The following is a 19971-nucleotide window of genomic DNA, read 5'->3' as shown; positions in this document are numbered from 1 at the left end:
TGAAATAAACAAACCCACCACCAGTTAACCTTTATGTACATTATACATTATAACAAAAATCAAAATTGCAAAACTTACATTTGGATCGACGAATCAAACCCCAAGACCATCCTCATCATCCCCAAACACCAAACCCTCTACCCCGGAACGACAGACCGGACATGCCGGCACCTTCATCAGCCATCGATCAACACAATGCACGTGAAAGACGTGTCCACACCGCGGTAGCACTCGACACCGCTCCGCATCCTTAAACCCATCCAAACACACGGGGCAATCGGTTGCCGCAGCGGTAGGTCCCGTACCGGCATAGCTGCAAGAGGGGAGCTTCTGGACCTCCTTGAGCGACAACCCAATAGGGGTAGCAACGCAAAGTTGTGCATCCACGGCTCTGCGGTGTCCGCGCCGGTGACGGAGTGCCCTCCCGGCGATGCAGATATGAATAAGAATGAGAGAAGCTATGCCCAAGAATAAAAAGAAGAGAGAAACGACGAGAGCCATGACGACGGCCTGGAGGAGGAAAGAGAGGAATTTGCTGTTAGGTTTTGTGGGCATCATGGCGAGGGGAGGAGGCGTGAGTCGTGGAGGATTTCCTGCGCCGTTTGGAGGGTCATAATCAAGACGCCTGAAGCCGTACTCTTCGTCCTCTGCGCTGGCCATCTTTTGTTCTTTTTTCCTAGAAAGAAAAACAAGAGGTTCTCTATGCGTCTACTTATCTGCAACGGAGGGCTTCTGCGGGGCGATATGAAGCGGACGAAAGAGAGGCCTCCTTGGAAGATCGGTAGTAGGAAGCCATTTCCCTATCGGTGGTGGACTCGTCTCTGAGAGGAAGACGACGAGGCGGGCGAGAGGCGGAACCGACCGACAGGTATCAAATATCTATCCATCTTCTAAGTTGCGCCTTCGGCTAGCCAGACACGGGCGGGCCGGTCTACTTCTGGCCTTGGGTTTTATTTATCCTCGGTTTGGATGGGTCCCATTGTTACAGTTGGTTTTTTCACTTTCAATTCTAACTCCATCCTAATATGTGATCTAGCTTACGAAATAACCAAAATACCCCCATTTTTATTTTTATTTACTAAATATTAAATTTATTTTCTTTTTCTTCTTCCCATGCATTGAATCGGCTTCCCGCTAGTTGATCCAGAAACATACGGGAGACCTGCTACCGCCACTCCTTAAGCGTCAACCTGCTCACCAGAATCTTTGTCACTTGTTTGCATCTGCTTTGTTTTCATCAATCACTTGCTTCATCTCCCGGTTTTTGCAATTTCAGGTATTTTACTTTCTCAAAATCTCAGTGCAGTTACATGGTAATACAACCAATTTTTTATTTGTCTGTCTTCGCACACTCGAATTTGCGGTTTCTCGTGTCCAATGAGATGACTTCTTAAAAGGGTGGTTGTACGTTCATTAAGTTCCGAGGATTGTGTTATTCTTTCAATTCGAAGCCGTGGCCATCTCGACTCAAGGTCATCATTTATGTTTGTAGCCACCAATATTTTTTCTAGCTTCAATCCAGTTCTGATACTTTGTGTCTGCAACAGTTCCGTTTTCCTTGGTTTCAGTGGAACAACTGAAAGTTTGATCTCAACCATGGGAAAACAAGCAGGACCAGAAATTATGAAGTGGGAAATCTTTCACATTCCAGACAAACTTTCGCTCACGAATGAGATCTCAACTGGTAACCAAGTTAGACTGAATCCAATCTCCAATTTTTGCTATTATGGCATGAGATTGTGCTTTGAAATATTTTAATGGGCAATTGAGTTATATCATGCTAATATCTGTTTTGTGCTTTCCGCTCTGTTTAGTGGAGGTATTCGCCTCCCGAATTGAACCGCCACTTGCCAACACTTTAGTAAGGTTTGAACTTACAATGGACTTATGCTTGTTTGAATTTATATTTTTTTTTGTACGCTATTGAATTTCATATGATTTGTTGTTGGAATTCTTCATCTGAATTAATAGGAAGTTAAATCAAGTAGCACCACTGGAGCATCTTCGTCATGTGAAGCGGGTACAGAAGAAGTCCGTCGAAGGTACATATGTAGTTTCATGTATTACTCTCCCAACCTCTTCAGTTGTTATGTGGAAATCATGTCACAGTTCAGATCCTGGTGCGGAAAATTGGATTTTGATGTTAAGAATGAAATCTTGACTTATATTAGTTGCTTTTTAAAGCATGACTTTTTCATCTACATCTAATATTTAATCTGCCGCCCATGAAACCCTCAATTCCATTGAACATAAAAAATATTTCAGAACTTCATCGTTAAGAAGCAAGGGACATTGGGCTTTGTGTAAGAAAAGCAAGAGCATGGTATTTTGGATTAAGGAAACAATGCATGGAAAAGCTCTGACGAGGGTCTATTGTGGATGAATATTATCAAAAAGAAAAGTTGACTGAGGATGATTTGGGAGGATCCCTATCATTAGTCTAGAAGTGTAAGATCAAATAGAAGATTGCACAAGACGGCCACCTCTTAAAACCATAGAGAAGTGGCGTTTGGGTTTGTAATTAATGTTTAGGGGAGGGAGGGCTCAGTTTGTTGCTGCCCTTCTTTGTATTTTTGTATATCTTTCTATCTGAATAAAATTCTCATAAAAAATTAACATTTAAGGGACACAAGGTTAGTGATGGACTCCTTAATTTTTTTTTATCCCATTCTGATCGGACCCAATCAATTTGAGGAATCTACTTTGGAAGAAACAAAAGTTGTGTGAAAGATGGTGAAGGGAGTTAAGTGTAACTTTCTTTAGTTGAGTGTAAAAAAGAGCCAAGGAGGCCATGTAAAACAAAAGTTCTTATGGTGGGACGGTTTTGGTTCTTAATTATGGATGTATCCATTGCATATGTTGGTGTAGAAATCTTTACCTGAGAAATGTTCAATATAGTGCTTCATTCATATTTTTACCTCTTGGGCATGGAAAAATGTTGAAGTTGGGGCTATTTTCTACACAAATGACTAGCTTTAGTTGAGGCATTTTTCTAATTTATAATGTTAGTGTTATCCAATTCTATAATCAATATGGGATTATCCTGTTACAACAACCCCTTTCAGATTACTAGCTGGAAATGTATATGTGGGCCTTAAAAATGGTGCAAATTTTTTACTCTCTCATGCTCCTTCTCACATTCAGGCATAAACAAGCAACCTGGCCAAATACGGTGGATATATTTATTGGCCATAGAGAACATAACACAAGCCACAAATAACATTCACATGGGCAACATAATATAGGCATACCTGGGCTTAGATTTGTTATGCTACCATGTTATAGCTGGATCAGTAGTTCCATATAATATGACTAGCTGAAGTCAGAAGGCAATAACCCAACTTATAATTCGGGAAACCATAGTGTTACGACTTGTCTAGTTGGGCGGTTTGGTCGACTTGGATTTGAATTTGAGTGGGTTAGGTTGGGGGCTTATGCAATGGGCGAGTGGCCCTTGAACTGCCCTGAGTTTGGGCCAAGTTCGAGCTGAGTCCTCCCAAGTCACAATCTGACTCCTGAGAGCTGGATGAAATGGTTCGGAAACCCTTTATTGCTCACCTTCTCCAACTTATGAAGATACTTGCTACATATTGGAGTCTTTGAAAATCATTTTAAAGACATTTGAGCCAGATTTATCATTTCCTCTTCTCGCTAAAAATAAGCATATGAAAGCTTCTTAAAATCCTAGATGGGCCAAAGGTGAGCAATAAATAGCTCCAAATGAACAAATCTTTAATAGCCTTCAAATATTTGGATCTGTCCTTTTATTCTAAAACCAAGAAAAAGACATCTACCATCATCCCTTCCATGTTTGCAGAAGCAAACTATGTGAGTTCATCACTAAAGGCATAAAATGTCTGAGTTCGATCCTGATTCCTAGTCGTCATACCATGGGTGAAGCTTTTCTACCGTTTGTGCTGAACTTAGGCTTGACTTTCTATACATTGAAGGGATGATGGTAGATGTCTTTTTCTCACCTTTTAGAATAGAAGGACAGATCCACATGTTTGAAGGCTGCAAAAATTTTGTTCTTTTTGGAGCTATTTATTGCTCACCTCTGGTCCATCTTGGATTTTAGGAAGCCTTCATGTGCTTATTTTTAGCGAGAAGGGCAAATTTGATAAATTTAGCTCAAACATCTTTAAAATAATTTGCAGACACTCCAATATTTAGCAAGTATCTTCATGAGTTGGAGAATTTGAGCAATGAAAGGGTTCCAGAACCATTTCATCCATCTCTATTTAAAAATCAGAGAAACGGGTCACATTGTAGGTTATTGCTACTTGCAAACCAACCAAGTGTGTGGGCATGGGGCACTCGCTTTAGTGACGCCTCTTGTATCGTCCTATTCTTTTCAATAAGTTTGTTGTTCTATTTAAGCTAGACATTCTATCATTGATAAAACAGAGTGCAATATAGTAATTCTTGTTGTTTTAATCATGAGAATGATTTATCTTATTGTTTTCAATAACTCTTGTTGCTACATGTATCCTGCATTGAAGTTTCATTGCTGCTCCATCTCTTATCACAGTTCTTAGAACCCCTAACTTTGATGTAGATACTTCTATTTGTGGAAGTTTATTATTTCAGACTCTTTTTGTCTTTTTTTTTTTAAGAATAGCTGAACACTTTTTGTTTCGATTAGTCCTTATCCAAGCTTAGGACCAATTAAAAGTGGAAGACTTTAATATCATGCCTCCAATGCAATTGCTTATGCATCTTCTTTCTCTCTATGGAGAATGCATAAAAATATGTTGCTACTAGTTATTCTTTGAAGCAGGACAGCTATTTTTTTATCTGATATCTTTATTATCCAGAAGACCCTCATGTGTGGTAACTTCACACTTATATAAAGTGTAAGCTTCAAAATGGGTTCCTCATAAAGGTATAGTCTCTCTGTGTTAGATAGCTAAGAATCATGTACATGAAAATTATTTGAATACTTTGTTAGTTTTGCATGAAAATTATTTAAATAGTTTGCTAATTTTGCTTGTGCTAGATAGTTTTTGCTTTCCTGATGGTTAAATTTTTTTTATTTTATTTTTTTGGTTCAAAATGGTTAAGTTTTTGAATAACCTCCTGAAAATTGATGACAACTTGGTTATTTGACAGGGGAAACTCAATTGTCAGTCATATTGTGCCTTTCAAATGGAGATGAGACTCCTAATACCATACCTGCTGTGCTTGAACTGATACATGCTTACAAATTGCATCTTTTTCCCACTAAGGCAAGGTTCCTCCAGTTCAGCACTCCTCACTGTAATTGTTCAGGAACTTTTTTCTTAATGGTTTCAAATGCATAGTGATAATATTTGATCTTTGGCTTATTAGCTACATGCTGGGATTTCTAATATGAAGTCAAGTCTCACCAGGGCGTGGGGTTCAACATTAAAAAAAGAGGCATGGTCCAGTGTCTTCTAAAGAAAAGAAAATCATGAATTCATGGTAGATATTAGTGTACTACCAGTCTGGGTACTGTATTATGAATTCCTATATTAAACTTTTGAGTGGCACTAGTGAGATTGAAATGTCAAGAATTTTTAGGTCTTTTCCTTGATAAATTTTCTTGTTATCATTCCAAAATAAAGTTTAGATATTCTTCAATGTCTAAGGCATTGGCCACTGAAGAAGGCTCTGTAAGAACTCCTCACGCTAGTAAAAGCGGAAAGATGCTATTTTAATATGACAGGATGTTATTCGGAGAAGGTTTCTCTGTTAACACATTCACAAGGGCAAAACTATCAACTTTTGTGCATGGAATGCAAAATTTGACATTTTTACCTAAAAATTGTTGTCCTGCCTCTATAATTTCACCAACTATATGCCGTACATCTGTAAACTTGTCTGCATTTATTTGTGTGGTTCTTTTACTTCGTAATTCTTTTCTTAAGGTTGTACATTGAAGAAAATACAGAGACCTTTCTCAATTACCTAGTGTCCATTATAGAAGACTCTTGATATTTGATGTTCAGTTTTCTTTATAAATTCTTTTGACAAATCACATCTATATTATCACAATTTAATTTGAATGACTTAGTCCATGGCCTCAGAACCTTCAGCTCGCGTATCCATGGTGATCTCATTGTGGAAGGGGATTCTCAGCTTGTTACCAATTGGTGCAAAAACATAGCTTCTCCCTCTTGGCGGATCTGTCATTTATTTTTTGAGGCTATGGACCTTGCCTCTAATGTAATTTCTTGGTCTCATGTTTTCAGATCAGACAATCACATGGGTGACTTGCTAGCCGGGGAGGGAGTGGCCCTACAATCTCTCATTGTTAGGGACTCTCCCTCCTTGTGGTTTCTTGCCTTAATAAATCACCCACTTTCAAAAAAATAAAATAAAAAATTAATTGGTAACATGTAATTTTCCTACTACGAAATTGATCTGGTTACTATTGTCGAATGAGTCTTATTTTCTTTCCACACATTTTATGTTTCTTTGTTTGTTTCTTGTATTTGCATCTTGCCTTTCCCGGTCATTTCTGGTGATTGTATCATTCTGCTCCAATAATTTTTTTTGTGCCATAGGTATCAGTTGATTATGGAATAAATACAAATACTACTCATACTTTTTATTTTGGATCTGTTTGTACTTCCAGGACATGTTAGTAATCACGTTGTAAGATCTCTTTTATTAGAGACAAGGATCACCGTGTTAATGGATGCTGTAATTGCTCTCAGGTTGCAAAGTATGCTGCAACATCAAAAGAAGAATGGGAGGAACAGTGCAAGCTGTGGCCAACGTCATATCATCCTCCAACATAGTAATTTCAGATTCCAATGTTTTCACTTTGTTTTGCTTGCATGTCTAGGTATACTGTAGTACTGTTGTTGGATTTTTGGATTCACTGCACGTATCCTGCTTATTGTTTTCCATGTCCTTATTTAGGTATGCGGTGATAGAACTCAATCATTACTCGGAATCCACTACACCCACAGTAAACTGAAACCAGTCAGAACAACCACCCACCATGACCACAACTGCTCAACATTCCCCCAACCCTCCCATCCTCCCAATTCTCAACCTGAATCCTCAAGTTGCAGAGGCAGGAGTAGACCTAGGACAATTCAAGAAGAAAGCAACCAGCCAATTGAATACCCTGTTGCCAGCACAACGGGAAGGCTTCAATTCTCTCCACCAGGTGAACGATCGAGGAAGCTAGTTGGAGAGCTTCAACTTGAAAGACACAAGTATGATGAAGATATTGGATATGCGAAGATAGAACACAATCGTTACTCGGAATCCACGACACCCACAGTAAACCGAAACCAGTCAGAACAACCACCCACCATGACCACAATTGCTCAACATTTCCCCAACTCTCCCGTCCTCCTAATTCCCAACTTGAAACCTCAAGTTGCAGAGGCAGGAGTAGACCTAGGACAATCCAAGAAGAAAACAACCTGCCAGTTGAATACCCTGTTGACAGCACAATGGGAAGGCTTCAATTCTCTCCACCAGGTGAACGATCAAGGAAGCTAGTTGGAGAGCTTCAATTTGAAAGACACAAGTATGATGAAGATACTTGGATATAAATGATGGAGTTCGTAGAAATCATGGGAGTAGTTTATGAAGGCAAACTGCCTGGTGTGGAGGAAGACAAAGGAGTCAGAAAATTGAAGAGAGTTAATAAATGATTATAACCTCATGGAATGTTGCGGGAATTGAATGTCGTAAAAAAAGAGCTACCATCCAAGCTCTTCTAAAAACAAATAAATCGTCCTTAGTTATCTTACAAGAAACCTAGATGCAGGACATGCAAGATTCCATTTCTAAAGACATTTGGAACTGATCGAATTTGGATTGAAAAGTAGTCAATGTTGTCAGTCTACGGGGTGTACTTGTTCTATGAAATTCAGTACAATTGATGTGCTATATGTTATGATTGGGGCATACTTGATCGCCTTAAAGTTGTTTGATCATGATTTTGGTAAAAACTGGTGTCTTGCTGGAGTCTATGGACCAACTAGGTAGCACCAGTGAGCAAAACTTTGGCAGGAATGGCTCAACCTAACCAGTGGGAGACTTCAATGTCATAGATACTACAATGAGAAGTCTCCAGAAGCCCTCAGAATTACCTCGTTTAAGAGAGAGTTCACTGATTTCATTGGTAGCTGGGAACTTGAAAAAATCACCCTCGCTGGCAAAGTCTTTACCTGGAGCAACGGGCAGCAATGACCTATCCTTTCCAAACTTAATCGATCTCTGGCCACAACTAACTGGCTAAGGCTCTAAGAGGATGTAACTGGCCAGGTGTTGAACAAGGCCGCTCTGATCATTAGCCTATCCAACTTGACACCATATTTGACTGAAGGGCATTCGGTCCATTTCGGCTTGAGAATACTTGGTTACTGAAGGGCTTTGATAAGCAAATTGATGGCTGTTAGAAGGAATTGAATGTTGACGGGGCATTGAGGTGGAGACTTTCACTCAAATTCAAAGGCCTAAAGTTGAAACTTAAGCACTGGTCTGTGGATCGTTAAGCCATTGCCTCTGTTCAAAAAGAGTGTCTGCTATCCCAAATAACAGTGTTCGAGGAAGCGGAGGAACAAAGGTCACTTTCAATTTTTGAACTTTCCACTTGCATTGATCTTTAAGATCAATTTCAAGCAATCTATCATAGCGAGCATTTTTTTTTTTGAAATAGTGCTGAGTTATATTAAAAGGTGCAAAAGACATAGCGAACATGTTTAATGGAAACAAAGAGCATACTTCTAGTGATTGACAATAGGAGATGACTATACCAAATTCTTCCATACTATTGCCTCAGCTAGTTGATAATCTAATCCGGTTACCTCATTATACATCAATGATGAGATAACCTGGGATGGATCTCACATTACTAACAAAACTTTGATTTTTTTTATTTTTTTTCAGAACTATAACTGTGCTGTCTGGCCTAATATACAAAGCCTCAGATTCAAAAGAATCACTCCAAATGTAGCAACACTTCTTGAATTGCCTTTTCAGAACTGGTGGAGAGAATGGTTATGAGACTGTCAAATGATCGAGCTCTTAGGCCTGATGGATTTAATGAAGAGTTCTATAAACATTGCTACCCAACTTTGAAGAATGATATCTATGTATAGTGAAGGGCTTCTACACAAAGGAATCAGATGTAAAGCGATCGGGGCGTTCTTTATTGTGCTTGTCCCCAAAGGGAGAGAGGTGGAACATCCCAAAGACTTTACGTCGATTAGCCTTATTTCCAGTCCATGCAAGATCATTGCTCTACTCCTTTCCCTCACACTAAAAGTGGTCCTCCCCCTTGTTCACAGCAGCCAGAGGCATCCATCGAAGGAAAAAGTATCCTTAATTCTGCCATGACAACCCATGAACTCATTGATTACTTTAAGAAGTTAAGAGGCTTTGAGAGATTCTCAAAATTGGATTTTGAGAAGGCATTTGATAGAGTAAATTGGGACCTGTTGGACAACATATTAGACATGATGGGGTTTGGAGATAGATGTAAATTTTGGATTCTGAGTGCATATCATCAGCCACTTAGTGACTTCTCTTAAATGGAGCAGCATTTGGATACTTGGAAGGGACTAGAGGAATCAAGCAAGGCTATCCGATGCCACAGCCTTTGTTTAATTTGGTTGCTGAATATATTTCCTCCATGATATATGCAGCCAAAGATGCTGGCTGGATTCGACCCTATTGCCAAGGAGCTGGAACTTGACATCCCCCTACTTCAATTCACAGATGACACCATTTACTTTTGTGATGGGATGCTGGATCAAATTTGGTGGGTGAAAGCCCTCCTCGGTCTATTTGAAATGACCTTGGGCCAAAAAATTAATTGGGGGAAAATTATTCTATTTGGGTTCCACCTTGAGGATGGTTCATCAACACCTTTGTAGACCATTTGGAATGCTCATGCTCCTCACTGCCAAGAACCTCTTTGCGATTCCCTATGTTTGATAGAAGACCAGATAAGAACTGTTGGACACCAGTCATCAAGAAGATTGAAAGAAGGCTTTCCACTCGAAAAGGGAGGCTTCTCCAAGGTGGGGAGGCTTATGCTTCTAAACTCCAGTGTTGTGGGCCTCCCAAACTACTACATGTCCTTCATCCCCTATCCAACACATGTCTGTAAAAGAATTAAAAAATTCAAAGAAGAAATTTTTATGGAGGAGGGCAGAAGATGGCTTCAAATACTACTTAGTTCACTGGAAGGATGTGTGCAAGCCTATAACGTTGGGAGGACTGGGCATCCGCAGCACTAAAGAGAAGAATCAAGCGCTGCTCATTAAGTGGTTTTGTAGATTCAGCACTTTGCGTAGGCTTATGTGGAAGCAGATAGTGACAAAGAAGATGAATTGGAATTCTTGGTGGTGAATAGCTGGAGGAAATTGAAGATGACTATCTACTCTATGGAGATCTCTCTATCCCTGTCACCCAAAATTTGCTGCAGCAACCAATTTCTGTGTGGGCAACAGGAGATTGTTGTAGTTTTGGGATGGCTGGTGACACCCCCCTCCAAGAAGCCTATCCTCTAATCTATGCACTGGCTTCCAATCAGACCATCCTGGTTACTGATTTTTGGAGAACAGATGGTAGCTGGGATTTTTGTTACAGGACAGGTCTAAACGACGTGGAAGCCTTAGTGGTCAGCAACCTGCTTTCTGCTCTGGACGGGATTCAGATCGAATTAATGCATAAAAAAAAAAAATTTGGACTCAAGATGACAATGGGAAATCACTGTTACATCAACTTATAATCACCTCAAGGATTTGACAATGGCAACCCATAGTGCAGCCATAATTGGAAATTATTGCGCCCCCAAAAAATCTCTTTTTTATATGGAGTGTTGTGCTTGATGGAATCCTCACAAAAGACAGTCTTAGGAGAGGGAACTCAATTCCAAATGACTTTATATTTTTCTGGGATGAGGAAGAGAGCGTCAGCCACATACTTTTGCATGGCAACTTTGGATCCATTTTGTTAGAAAAAATGGGCTTAGTGTTTGCTTCCCAAACAGCCTAGAGATGTCTGTCAATTGGGCAAAGGTACCTGACTTCCTAGCTTGGGTAAGCCCTCCTTTCAGCATATATAGCTCACATCCCTTGAGGCTCTATGGCTTGAAGGGAACAATAGAAGATTCAGCAAGTACTCCTTTGTGGATGAAGTCACTTGCAGAATTTCGGGTTTGATTGCTGCTTGGATCAGTACCAGGAAGGAGTTTGAATGCTTGAGAGGTATTTCACTTGGGGACAATTGGAGGTTCATTGCACAGATGTCGATTTCCGCTTAGGCAATCACTATGCAGAATGGGTCTCTCCTCCCAGCGACTCCATCAAGCTGAATTTTGATGGCTGTACATTGGGCAAATCTGGGAAGGGCTGGGAGGAGTGTTTAGGAATCATGATAGAGCCACCCTGATTTCCTATTCAGGACCACTTGCCATTTCAGACTCTACTACAATGGAGCTTCAGGCCTTCTTGCATGGAGTAATTATCTTTAGATATTACTTGAATGGGAAGCTACTGATTGAAGGTGATTCCATAGTGGTGATACGACGGTGCTCCTTGGGCTCTGACCCACCTTGGTAACATTGGAAGCCCTTTCATGAGATTGTAGACATATCCTCCCACCTAGAGTGTAGTTGGATTCATGGACCTAGATCAGTTAATTTTTTGTCTGACCCTTTAGCAAAGCAAGGGGCCTCCAATCTCTCGTTGTAACAGGAGCCACTTGTCTAACCCCTTGTAGTTTGTTCTTTGGCTTCTTACCTTGAATAAAATTCTCCATTTAAAAAAAAAGATGATGAGTAAAAGACAAGATTCAAGGGCTCTTACTTTACATGGTATATTTGAGAAGCGTATTTTTGTATTTTGTATGAAATGTGAGAAATGGTTGACAAGGGTATTTTCTCCTTTTATGTGACTGGGATAACCATTCAGAAGGGTAAAGATAAAAGAATGGGTTACCAGGGTATTGTTGTCGTTTTATATAATGTTTTGTTATAGATACTTGAGAATTTTCTGTTGTCATCTAGAGAAAATAGCGAGATAGCAAAGTGTTTGTTGTAAGAGAGTTGACAAAATATTTGGGCGCAAAACAACATGAACTTGTGTCCCTTTCTGATTCAATTTCCATTTGTTAAAACTTAGGATTCCATGATGTATAATCACAGTAGAAGAGGATTAAGGGGTGAGAAGAAGAAGAAGAGTTGTGGAGAGAAGGTTTTAGGAGGAGAAGAGGAAGAGTGACGAATTTGGAGAAAAGAGGAGGAAGATTAGGGTAGTGGTCTTGTCCAAACCCTCCCCCTTAAGGACCCAAACTTCACACCATTCATGGGGAATGAAAATAGAGTTCCAGATCTTTGAGAAGAAAGGTGCTATTTTAATTTTCAGCAATCTCAATCCTGGGCTAATGTGGCTGTGATGGTAGCCTTTTTGATAACTAACCAGGTTCCGCACTTAGGTGGTTGACCTCTTGGAATTAAATACTATAACAGAAGCCACATCTTATTTCCCTTCATTTTGTGTTTTTCATGCCTTCTTTTTAGTCCCCTTTGACGGAGGTTCCTCAACTCTAGCTTTAGATGTCTCTAGTGCTTGCCTTTGATTTTTTGGAAATTCCATTTGCGTATAGCTATCATGGATCTCATGCCTCAGAAATGCTAGTTTGTAGGGGTGGCATTGAGCAGTGCCAGCTTGCGAGCAGCTCAGGCTCAGCTCAACTAGGCTTGGTTCTCACCTCAACTCAAGCTCGAGCCTTGCCTAGCCTGACTCGATGGTTCATTCATGAGTTGGCTCAAACTTGTGTTTTTTCCCAAGAAAATATTGTTTTATATAAGAGGCAAATGTAAGAGGTCGAGCTGACCAAATGATTTTTGCTGAGTTCAGTCATGATTTTGTAGAGCTGAGTCATGGTTTTCATGAAGCTGAGCCGAGCTCAAGCCTGAGCCTGCAAAAGCTTGGCTGACCCCTACTAATATGGAAGTGGACTATTTGGTAAATGGACTGCTTAAGCTTGAGATGTATACCATTCCATGTTGTAACCTGTGACAACCCATTATACTCTTATTTTTTTTATGGATTTATGTCTTCCTCATTCCTTTTGTTCTCTTTTTTATATATTTCTACTAATTGTAGTTACTGTTTTGAGTTTTTTTTTTTAAATAATCACTTTAAAACCAATGCACGACTTTCTGACATGGCTCCACTTTAAGATAGCACTGGAAGATAATGTGCTTCACTCTAGTGGGATGTTGTGGAAAGTCGATGATTATCTGCCAAATTCATGGTCAAGGTTTCTACTAGTTTTGAGTATATGTTTGTGTTGAATGTTTGAAGGATTATGTAGTTATATTTCCTGAAAGTAGTTCATTAGGAATTTATTTGCTATTTTATTTTAAATATATATGTTTTCTGTTACTATTGCAGCAATATTGATGGGATTACTGGATTCAGTGAAGAGGACTCACAAATGGTATTCAAATTTATGAAGGATGCCATTGATTTAGCAAAATCAGTTGGTGATCAGGTATCATATGGCAAAAATATTTTCTGGTATTCTACAATTATGAGTGTATTTATATCTTGAGTTGTCATCTCCAATTAGAAACCCTGTATTGAACTTGAAAATGTTCCAAAAAAAATGGGCCACATTTTGAGATATCCATACCTTCATTTTACTTGTTTTGGATGCCTTGACCTTACCGGTTCAGTTCAGACATTTTGTGGATGACCTACCCAATGTCATGACTCTGGCTCAACTTGATGTTGACCTAGTTGTTACAAACTTTAATTATAACAAGCAGTCAAAGATATTCTAGGTGCAATAGGGTGGTTTTCTACTATAGGAGCTATTTCAAAAGTTGTGTCAAGGGTTGTTGTATGAGCACCGTAGAGGTCTTTACAAGCTCCTAAAAAAAGAAGCATGTCTTAGCACTGACTTGCCATCTGTTGTTGTTAGTTGACATGAAAAAAGGTGTGAAGAAAAAATGAAGAAACCCCTATAAACTAGTTATTACGCCTTTTGGGTTCAATGGCCCATTATTTTGATGTGCAGCCTGTTGATTGGTCCCATATCAGATGATCATGCCCTCATGAAATAACATGCTCACATAATCATGTTTGTGAAATTGGTACTTTCAGCATTGAAGTTGAACTATAAGTTCCCTTTTTTTTTCTGAATGTTGAGTATGCATCCATGTACACTATAATCCTTTCCCAGGTGAGACTTGAACCCAAGACCTCACACTAGAAATCACCCTATGGGGCCATTGAGCAAAAAACCCAATCCACAAATGTAAGTTGTATTATACTATTTGTTGAATAGTCCCACATGGATCTAGGATATGAAAGATCTTATCAGTTACTCATTTTGGGATGAACGTGGACCTAACTTTAACATGTTATCAGAGCAGGTGTTTGAACATGGGATTCAATCCAAAGTTATTTATATGTAGGTGCTATAGAGAGGGCCTACATGTGAAGGAAAACGTTAAAAATAGTCCCACGTAGAACGAGGATAAGAAAGATATTGTGCTTATTATTTTGAAAGAGATTTCCTAACCTTGGCTAGTAATTTTGAGACAGACCTAGACCAAGACCAACTTTAACATTGAAGTTTTATTATATTGAAACTACAAAAAGTATACAGAAGATAATGTGGACCATATTTTTTATTGTTGTACTATCTTCATGTTGTCTTGTGTTGACACTTGGTACTAGAAAAGAGAGAAAGCTCCTTGCTGGTATTAAGACGAGAGAAGGAGAGAGAGTAATAGGATGTGGTATGCGACAGTTGTTCTAGTCTCAAACAATAGGGAGTCAGACATGCAGAAGAGAACAAAAAGATTATGAAATGTGCTTGAGGATGCTCCTCTCTTGCACGAGTTTTTCGGTTAATATGAGCATACTTCTTCTCCTACTTAAATAGGAAACATATCTCTTAATCTTCTACTTTGACTAGGAAACTATAGCAATCTAGCAACTCTACTTTGACTAAGATTGACAAGCTCCCTCTTCTTTGCCAACACCCTAATTAGAAGAAATACCAATTTATCCCTATTCCATTAAAGTGATTGCTTTGACATCCCCATATACACCCAATTTACCAGAATGTCCTTAAATTTTCTTAATATTCCACCTCCCTCTGTTCAAGGACAGTAGAAAGGTGAACATTTGTGTTCTGTTCAGTCTATGGATCAACCTCATAAAATCGATGGAAACTTTTCTGGGAGGAGCTAACTAACAGTCTTTTTGTGTGGGAAAATTCCTTGGGATGGGGGAGCTCTTCAAGGCCACTAGGTATAAACACGAGAGAAACTAACAGTAACAGCAAAGTCATAGCTTCCATGTGTGGTTTTGCTGACTTTACCAGGCCTGTAGTTTAGAAGAAATCCGACTCTCTGGAACCAAGTTCAGCTGGTCTGACAGTCAAAAAAACCCAGTGCTGTCTGAGTAGGACAGATTCTTTGCTAATGTGGTTGAAAATATACACAGATGCCAATGGCGGATTCCTTCCCTGATCTATATCTGATAATTGTAACATAAAGAAATGGGGCCCAGTTGCATTCAGGTTCAAAAAATTGCTGGCACCAAAACAAAGACTTCACACCTGAGTGAGTAGCCGTGGTCTGGGTACAAGGCTGAAGATCCTTGCTGGTCATGAGGAGAAGGATCAGTGGGGGAAAGATGAATTTGACTCGATCACCAAAAAAAGTTGTGTTTTGGAAGCAAAGAACAAGACTCAGATGGCTAAAGTAGGGTGATGAAAATACAATTTTCCACTGGACAGCATCAGCACATAAAAGAGCCAATTACATATCTGCTTTAAAAGTTAACGATCAGTTTGTGGACAACCTTTGGGCAATTGTAGAAAGGTTCATCGATTTCTACAAGGATATCTATCAAGAAAATTTCCGTAGCAGGCCACAAGGTGGAAATCTATCATTCCACAGTCTTGATCCTCGTTTGCCCAGCGGTTTGGAGCTCCCTCTTTTGAGGAGATTGAATTAGCATTGTAAGTGATGGCTTCGGATAGAGCTCCAGGCCCCGATGGATTCAACTTAAGAGTTACATAGCCTGTTGGTGATTCATTAAAACTGATGTCTGGATGATGTATGTGGATTTTCATAAGAATGGGATTGCCAACAGTGCCATTGGTGCTTCGGTTGTTGCCTTAATCCCATAGGAGGTGACTGACCAACCGGGAAATTACAGACCGATCAGCTTAACCCCCAGTGCCTACAAGCTCATTGCCCCAGTGCTTGCGAAAGATTGAGACCAATCATGGACCCGTAATCAGCCATAATTATTGTGCATTTATCAAGGGTAGGCAGATCTCAGCTTCTCAGTTTATGAATTCATTCACAGCTTCAAAAAAGCCTGCATATCTGTATCCACTTTCTCTATTTTGATCAATGGTGCAGCGTGGGGATATACCAAAAGTAGCGAGGGGTATACCGTAGGGTGATCCTCTGTCTTCTTCCATTCAACTTAGTGGGACAGAGAATTACTGCCTTATTTAACATCGCATACCCACATGGCTGGCTCTTGAAGTTAGCTTTTTGAAGGATCATGGATTGCCATTGTTGACCAAAGTGTTTGCTACATTGACGCAATGATTGTTGTTGTTTGAACAGGGTGTGGCCCATTGTCTTCCTTTATGCACTCTCACCATTGACTACTACTTTGACCTTGAGCCAGCTGAGAAAATAATCAACGTGTGTTTTTTGGGACCACATGAGACAATTGGAAGATGTTTAAGCTTTGTTTGATATCTCCTGATCGACCTAGTTAAGTGTAGCTTGGTGAGAGCAGCATTGGAATCTTTGTATTGGGAAGGTTAAATTTAATGCACAAGGCTCTAACAAAAGAGTCCCACTCGAGGCAAGATTGGGGATTTTGAGTGCCATTTGAACCATGGGAGGGTATCATCCTCTAGATGGAATGAGGCAAACAGTACTTTTTGGGTCTTAAATTGAAGTAATTACTCAGCCTTGTAGTGCTAGTCAGCTGGGTCATCCTTGAGCTTGTACTTTGAGAAATCCTCATCTCACTTCTCTCTCTTGTTCAATCCTAAATAGCAATGGAGCTCTTTCTCTTTGCCAACGCCCTAACTATAAAAAAGATCAATCTACCCCTATTCCATGAAAGTAATTCCTCCCACATCCCACTTATACCCAATTAACCGAATACTTAAATTATCTTAACACCTTGTATCTTCATTATATACTCAGATACCTGTCTACAATCTTATAAAATTTGTGAAAGCACTAACAACAAAGGTTACTGAAAAATTTTCAGCTGCAAGTTATGACCATTATATTTTTATTGCTTGTTCTCATTGATATGATTATAAGGTTGCTTCTGTAGATTTTTTTCATATAGATTTAATGTTCTTAAATGTTGAGCCCCCTGGTGAGACACAACTGAATATTTCACACCGAAAGTCCCCATGTGGTCATTGAGGCAAAGGTTCAGTCCAAAAGCAAGTTTTTTAAGCTATGATTATAAGATTGCTTTGACAGTTATTTTCATGGTTATGAATATCAAGGGGCAAATCCTTCCCAATACATATGAAGTGTCTACTTTTTTCAGGTTGTGAATGCTGCCCTTATTGTAGATCCTTCAAATAGGCATGTGATTGCTAGTGCTTGTGACCAGACAAGTTTGTCACCTGCCATGAGAAACAAAAGTAAAATGGGAAGCGGAAGTTACACTGAACAGGTGGAAAAGGCAAAAATTCATTTTGATGTGAATGAGGCAGAAATCAATGAAAATGTGTGTTTAAATTGCTGCAATGGTGAACCCTTGCCCTTGGATTCTGCTGTTGCTTGTCTCTATCCTTGGTACTGGACTCAGTACCAACTTTGTGAGAATTTGGTGAGCAGTTCGGGATCCATTTATCCATGGCATCCATTAAGACATGCTGCTGTAGTTGCTATTGAAACTGCTGCTGCCAGAGATCGAGATCTGTTTCCCAACTTAGAAGTTCCAAAGAGTCAGTTTAATGAGATTGATCAGGTGAAGTCTCCTCGTCTTACTTCACCAGCAAAAAGACAGAAGATCAATGGTCTGAAAGTATGTATGCTTCTTCCCGTCTGTCCTCTATTACATCCAATGGAAGAATAAGAGCAAAGCAGAAGAACCTTTTTCTAATCCATAATCATAGCTTCTCTGTTCTTTCATGTGTCGTAATTAAAATGGGTGACATCAATTCACTGGTTGGTTCTGTATGATCTCATGGTGCTTCACCTGTACATCAGTGATGAGCAGATGCCTGAACCCCTCAATATTGGCATGCTTTTTTCATATTATTTCGTCTCTGGAATATTTGCATCTTTTTTTTATATAATTTAATCTGTATTGCACATCAGGACAAAGATGAGATGCTCTCGGAAAATAGCTCGAATTGTTTGTCTGCTGTGGTACGGCCTTATCTCTGTACTGGTTGTGATATTTACCTCGTCTGGGAGCCTTGTACTATGTAAGTTCTTATACTAGAAGCTGTTTCAGCATTTCAAACTACTTGGCTTTCGATTTTATTTTTTACTTATCCAATCTACTCTTCTCTCAATCTGTTAGAAGAGACTAAAAATGTGGATAATACTACATATCAGATTTGTGCTCCAAACTGATGTTGCAAATACAAAATCAGATCTGGATATAGAACTATCTTAATCCAGATTTCCATAATTTTTCCAGCGTTGGCTAAGAAAAGCTTTCAAGCCCCATAAACTTTGTTTTTTAAGATTTTGTTTCAGACCTATCTATGGCAGCTCCAGGTGCACATATCCAGTGAAAGTATTATCAGCTTCTATGAACTTCTATTGTGTTTTATCCACTCATATTCTGCGTAAATTAAGAATCTCATTAGGTCCATATTTTATAATGAAGGTGTGCAATGGCACTTGTTCATCAAAGAATCCGTCGCATATTCTATGCATTCCCGAACCCAAAGACAGGGGCGTTAGGCAGTGTTTACAGATTGCAAGGGGAGAAAAGCTTGAATCATCACTATGCCGTTTTCAGGGTTTTGTTGCCAGAGGAAGTCCTTTGCAGAAGTTGCCTTGTTTAGATCATTTTGTTTTTTTGTCTTGTTCTATACCTACTGGTGAATGTACCTTTTCCTTTTCTTTAATTTATTCCTTGATTTTTACTGGTGCTTTCCTGTCATGGTTGGTGTCATTTTATATCCTATTTAGCCTTCGTATGACATTGATATGAAGCAAATTCGATTATTATGTCTACAATATTTGCTTGAGAATGCAAATTAGCACTCCTTTTACAAGTCTCTTTCATTTACTGCCCGCAGTTTAAGAAGATCAAATGGTTAGAATGGAAATGGACCTTTTGTTAATAAGAATGGGTTTCATGGCCTGCCCCTTATTACCACCATTCTCCAGATTGATTCTATTTGAGACTGCAGTTTTTGCTGAATTCCTGAGCCAACTAATTCTACCTGGGAAAGATGATGACATATTTACAGAAAAGATTATTAGATCCTAAATGGATATACCCCACTGGAGATTACATTAAGATTTGTTACAGCCTAGTAGCCAACGGGTGCACCATCGACGGACAAATCAAGAGAGACTTCCTCTGCAGGCGTCTGTTAAAATATTGATCGTCTCCGAGCGATCAAGAAGGTGATAGTTTGAACCAAGTTAACAAAATAACAACAAATCACCACGAAACCCTACAGAAAACCTTACGAATGGCTCTGCTTAAATGATGCCAAGAAACCTAGTAAACTGATGCAATCAAACAGTTAAAACTTCATGGCGTTTCCTCTGTTGCTTGTGTCATCTTACTTTCTCGTTCCTGAAATCTGCAGCGCCAATTCAACTATTGCCTTGGAAGCAACCCACAAGCATTAAAAAACAGCAACTGGGCTCCTCTGAGATTGCTGCTTCGGTTACTACGTACCTTTGAAGTCTCTATAAATGGCTCCATCTCCTACCATTTGCGTACCAGACATCAAAATCTGAGTGCAATTAAC

At 39.4% G+C, this 19971-nt stretch overlaps 2 protein-coding genes across 5 annotated transcripts; one reads left to right on the top strand and one right to left on the bottom strand.

The window, feature by feature from the left end:
* Positions 1-93: 93 nt before the first annotated feature.
* On the bottom strand, positions 94-660 carry LOC137950158 (RING-H2 finger protein ATL56-like). The gene has a single exon (XM_068796540.1). It carries the CDS (start codon positions 658-660, stop codon positions 94-96), a length of 567 nt encoding a protein of 188 aa, XP_068652641.1.
* Positions 661-1174: 514 nt separating this feature from the next.
* On the top strand, positions 1175-19869 carry LOC137950689 (tRNA-specific adenosine deaminase TAD3). 4 transcript variants are annotated; one of them, XM_068797283.1, is made up of 11 exons: positions 1175-1276; positions 1548-1684; positions 1815-1866; positions 1972-2042; positions 5113-5228; positions 6684-6766; positions 13401-13500; positions 17568-18050; positions 18347-18456; positions 18867-19083; positions 19807-19869. In XM_068797283.1, exons 2-10 carry the CDS (start codon positions 1597-1599, stop codon positions 19045-19047), a joined length of 1284 nt encoding a protein of 427 aa, XP_068653384.1. In that variant the 5' UTR covers positions 1175-1276; positions 1548-1596; the 3' UTR covers positions 19048-19083; positions 19807-19869. The 4 variants fall into 4 exon arrangements, with proteins under 4 accessions (XP_068653384.1, XP_068653383.1, XP_068653386.1 ...); XM_068797282.1 differs by lacking the exon at positions 19807-19869 and having other exon boundaries at positions 18867-19202; XM_068797285.1 differs by lacking the exons at positions 1175-1276; positions 19807-19869 and adding an exon at positions 1410-1472 and having other exon boundaries at positions 18867-19202.
* The last annotated feature ends 102 nt before the right edge of the window (positions 19870-19971 follow it).

The sequence above is a fragment of the Aristolochia californica genome, unplaced genomic scaffold (genome assembly GCF_029961685.1).
Source record: "Aristolochia californica isolate CCGP_79_NKW_82.1479 unplaced genomic scaffold, dmAriCali1.0.hap1 SCAF_14, whole genome shotgun sequence".
NCBI classification, from domain to species: domain Eukaryota; kingdom Viridiplantae; phylum Streptophyta; class Magnoliopsida; order Piperales; family Aristolochiaceae; genus Aristolochia; species Aristolochia californica.
This window is presented reverse-complemented; position numbering and strand designations above follow the sequence as displayed.

Bases quoted from the DNA above. Each gene is read 5' to 3' on its own strand.
- LOC137950158 (XM_068796540.1), bottom strand. From the start codon at position 660: ATGGCCAGCGCAGAGGACGAAGAGTACGGCTTCAGGCGTCTTGATTAT.
- LOC137950689 (XM_068797283.1), top strand. From the start codon at position 1,597: ATGGGAAAACAAGCAGGACCAGAAATTATGAAGTGGGAAATCTTTCAC. The intron at 1,685-1,814 runs GTAACCAAGTTA...CGCTCTGTTTAG, and splicing joins CACGAATGAGATCTCAACTG to TGGAGGTATTCGCCTCCCGA. The intron at 1,867-1,971 runs GTTTGAACTTAC...CTGAATTAATAG, and splicing joins CTTGCCAACACTTTAGTAAG to GAAGTTAAATCAAGTAGCAC.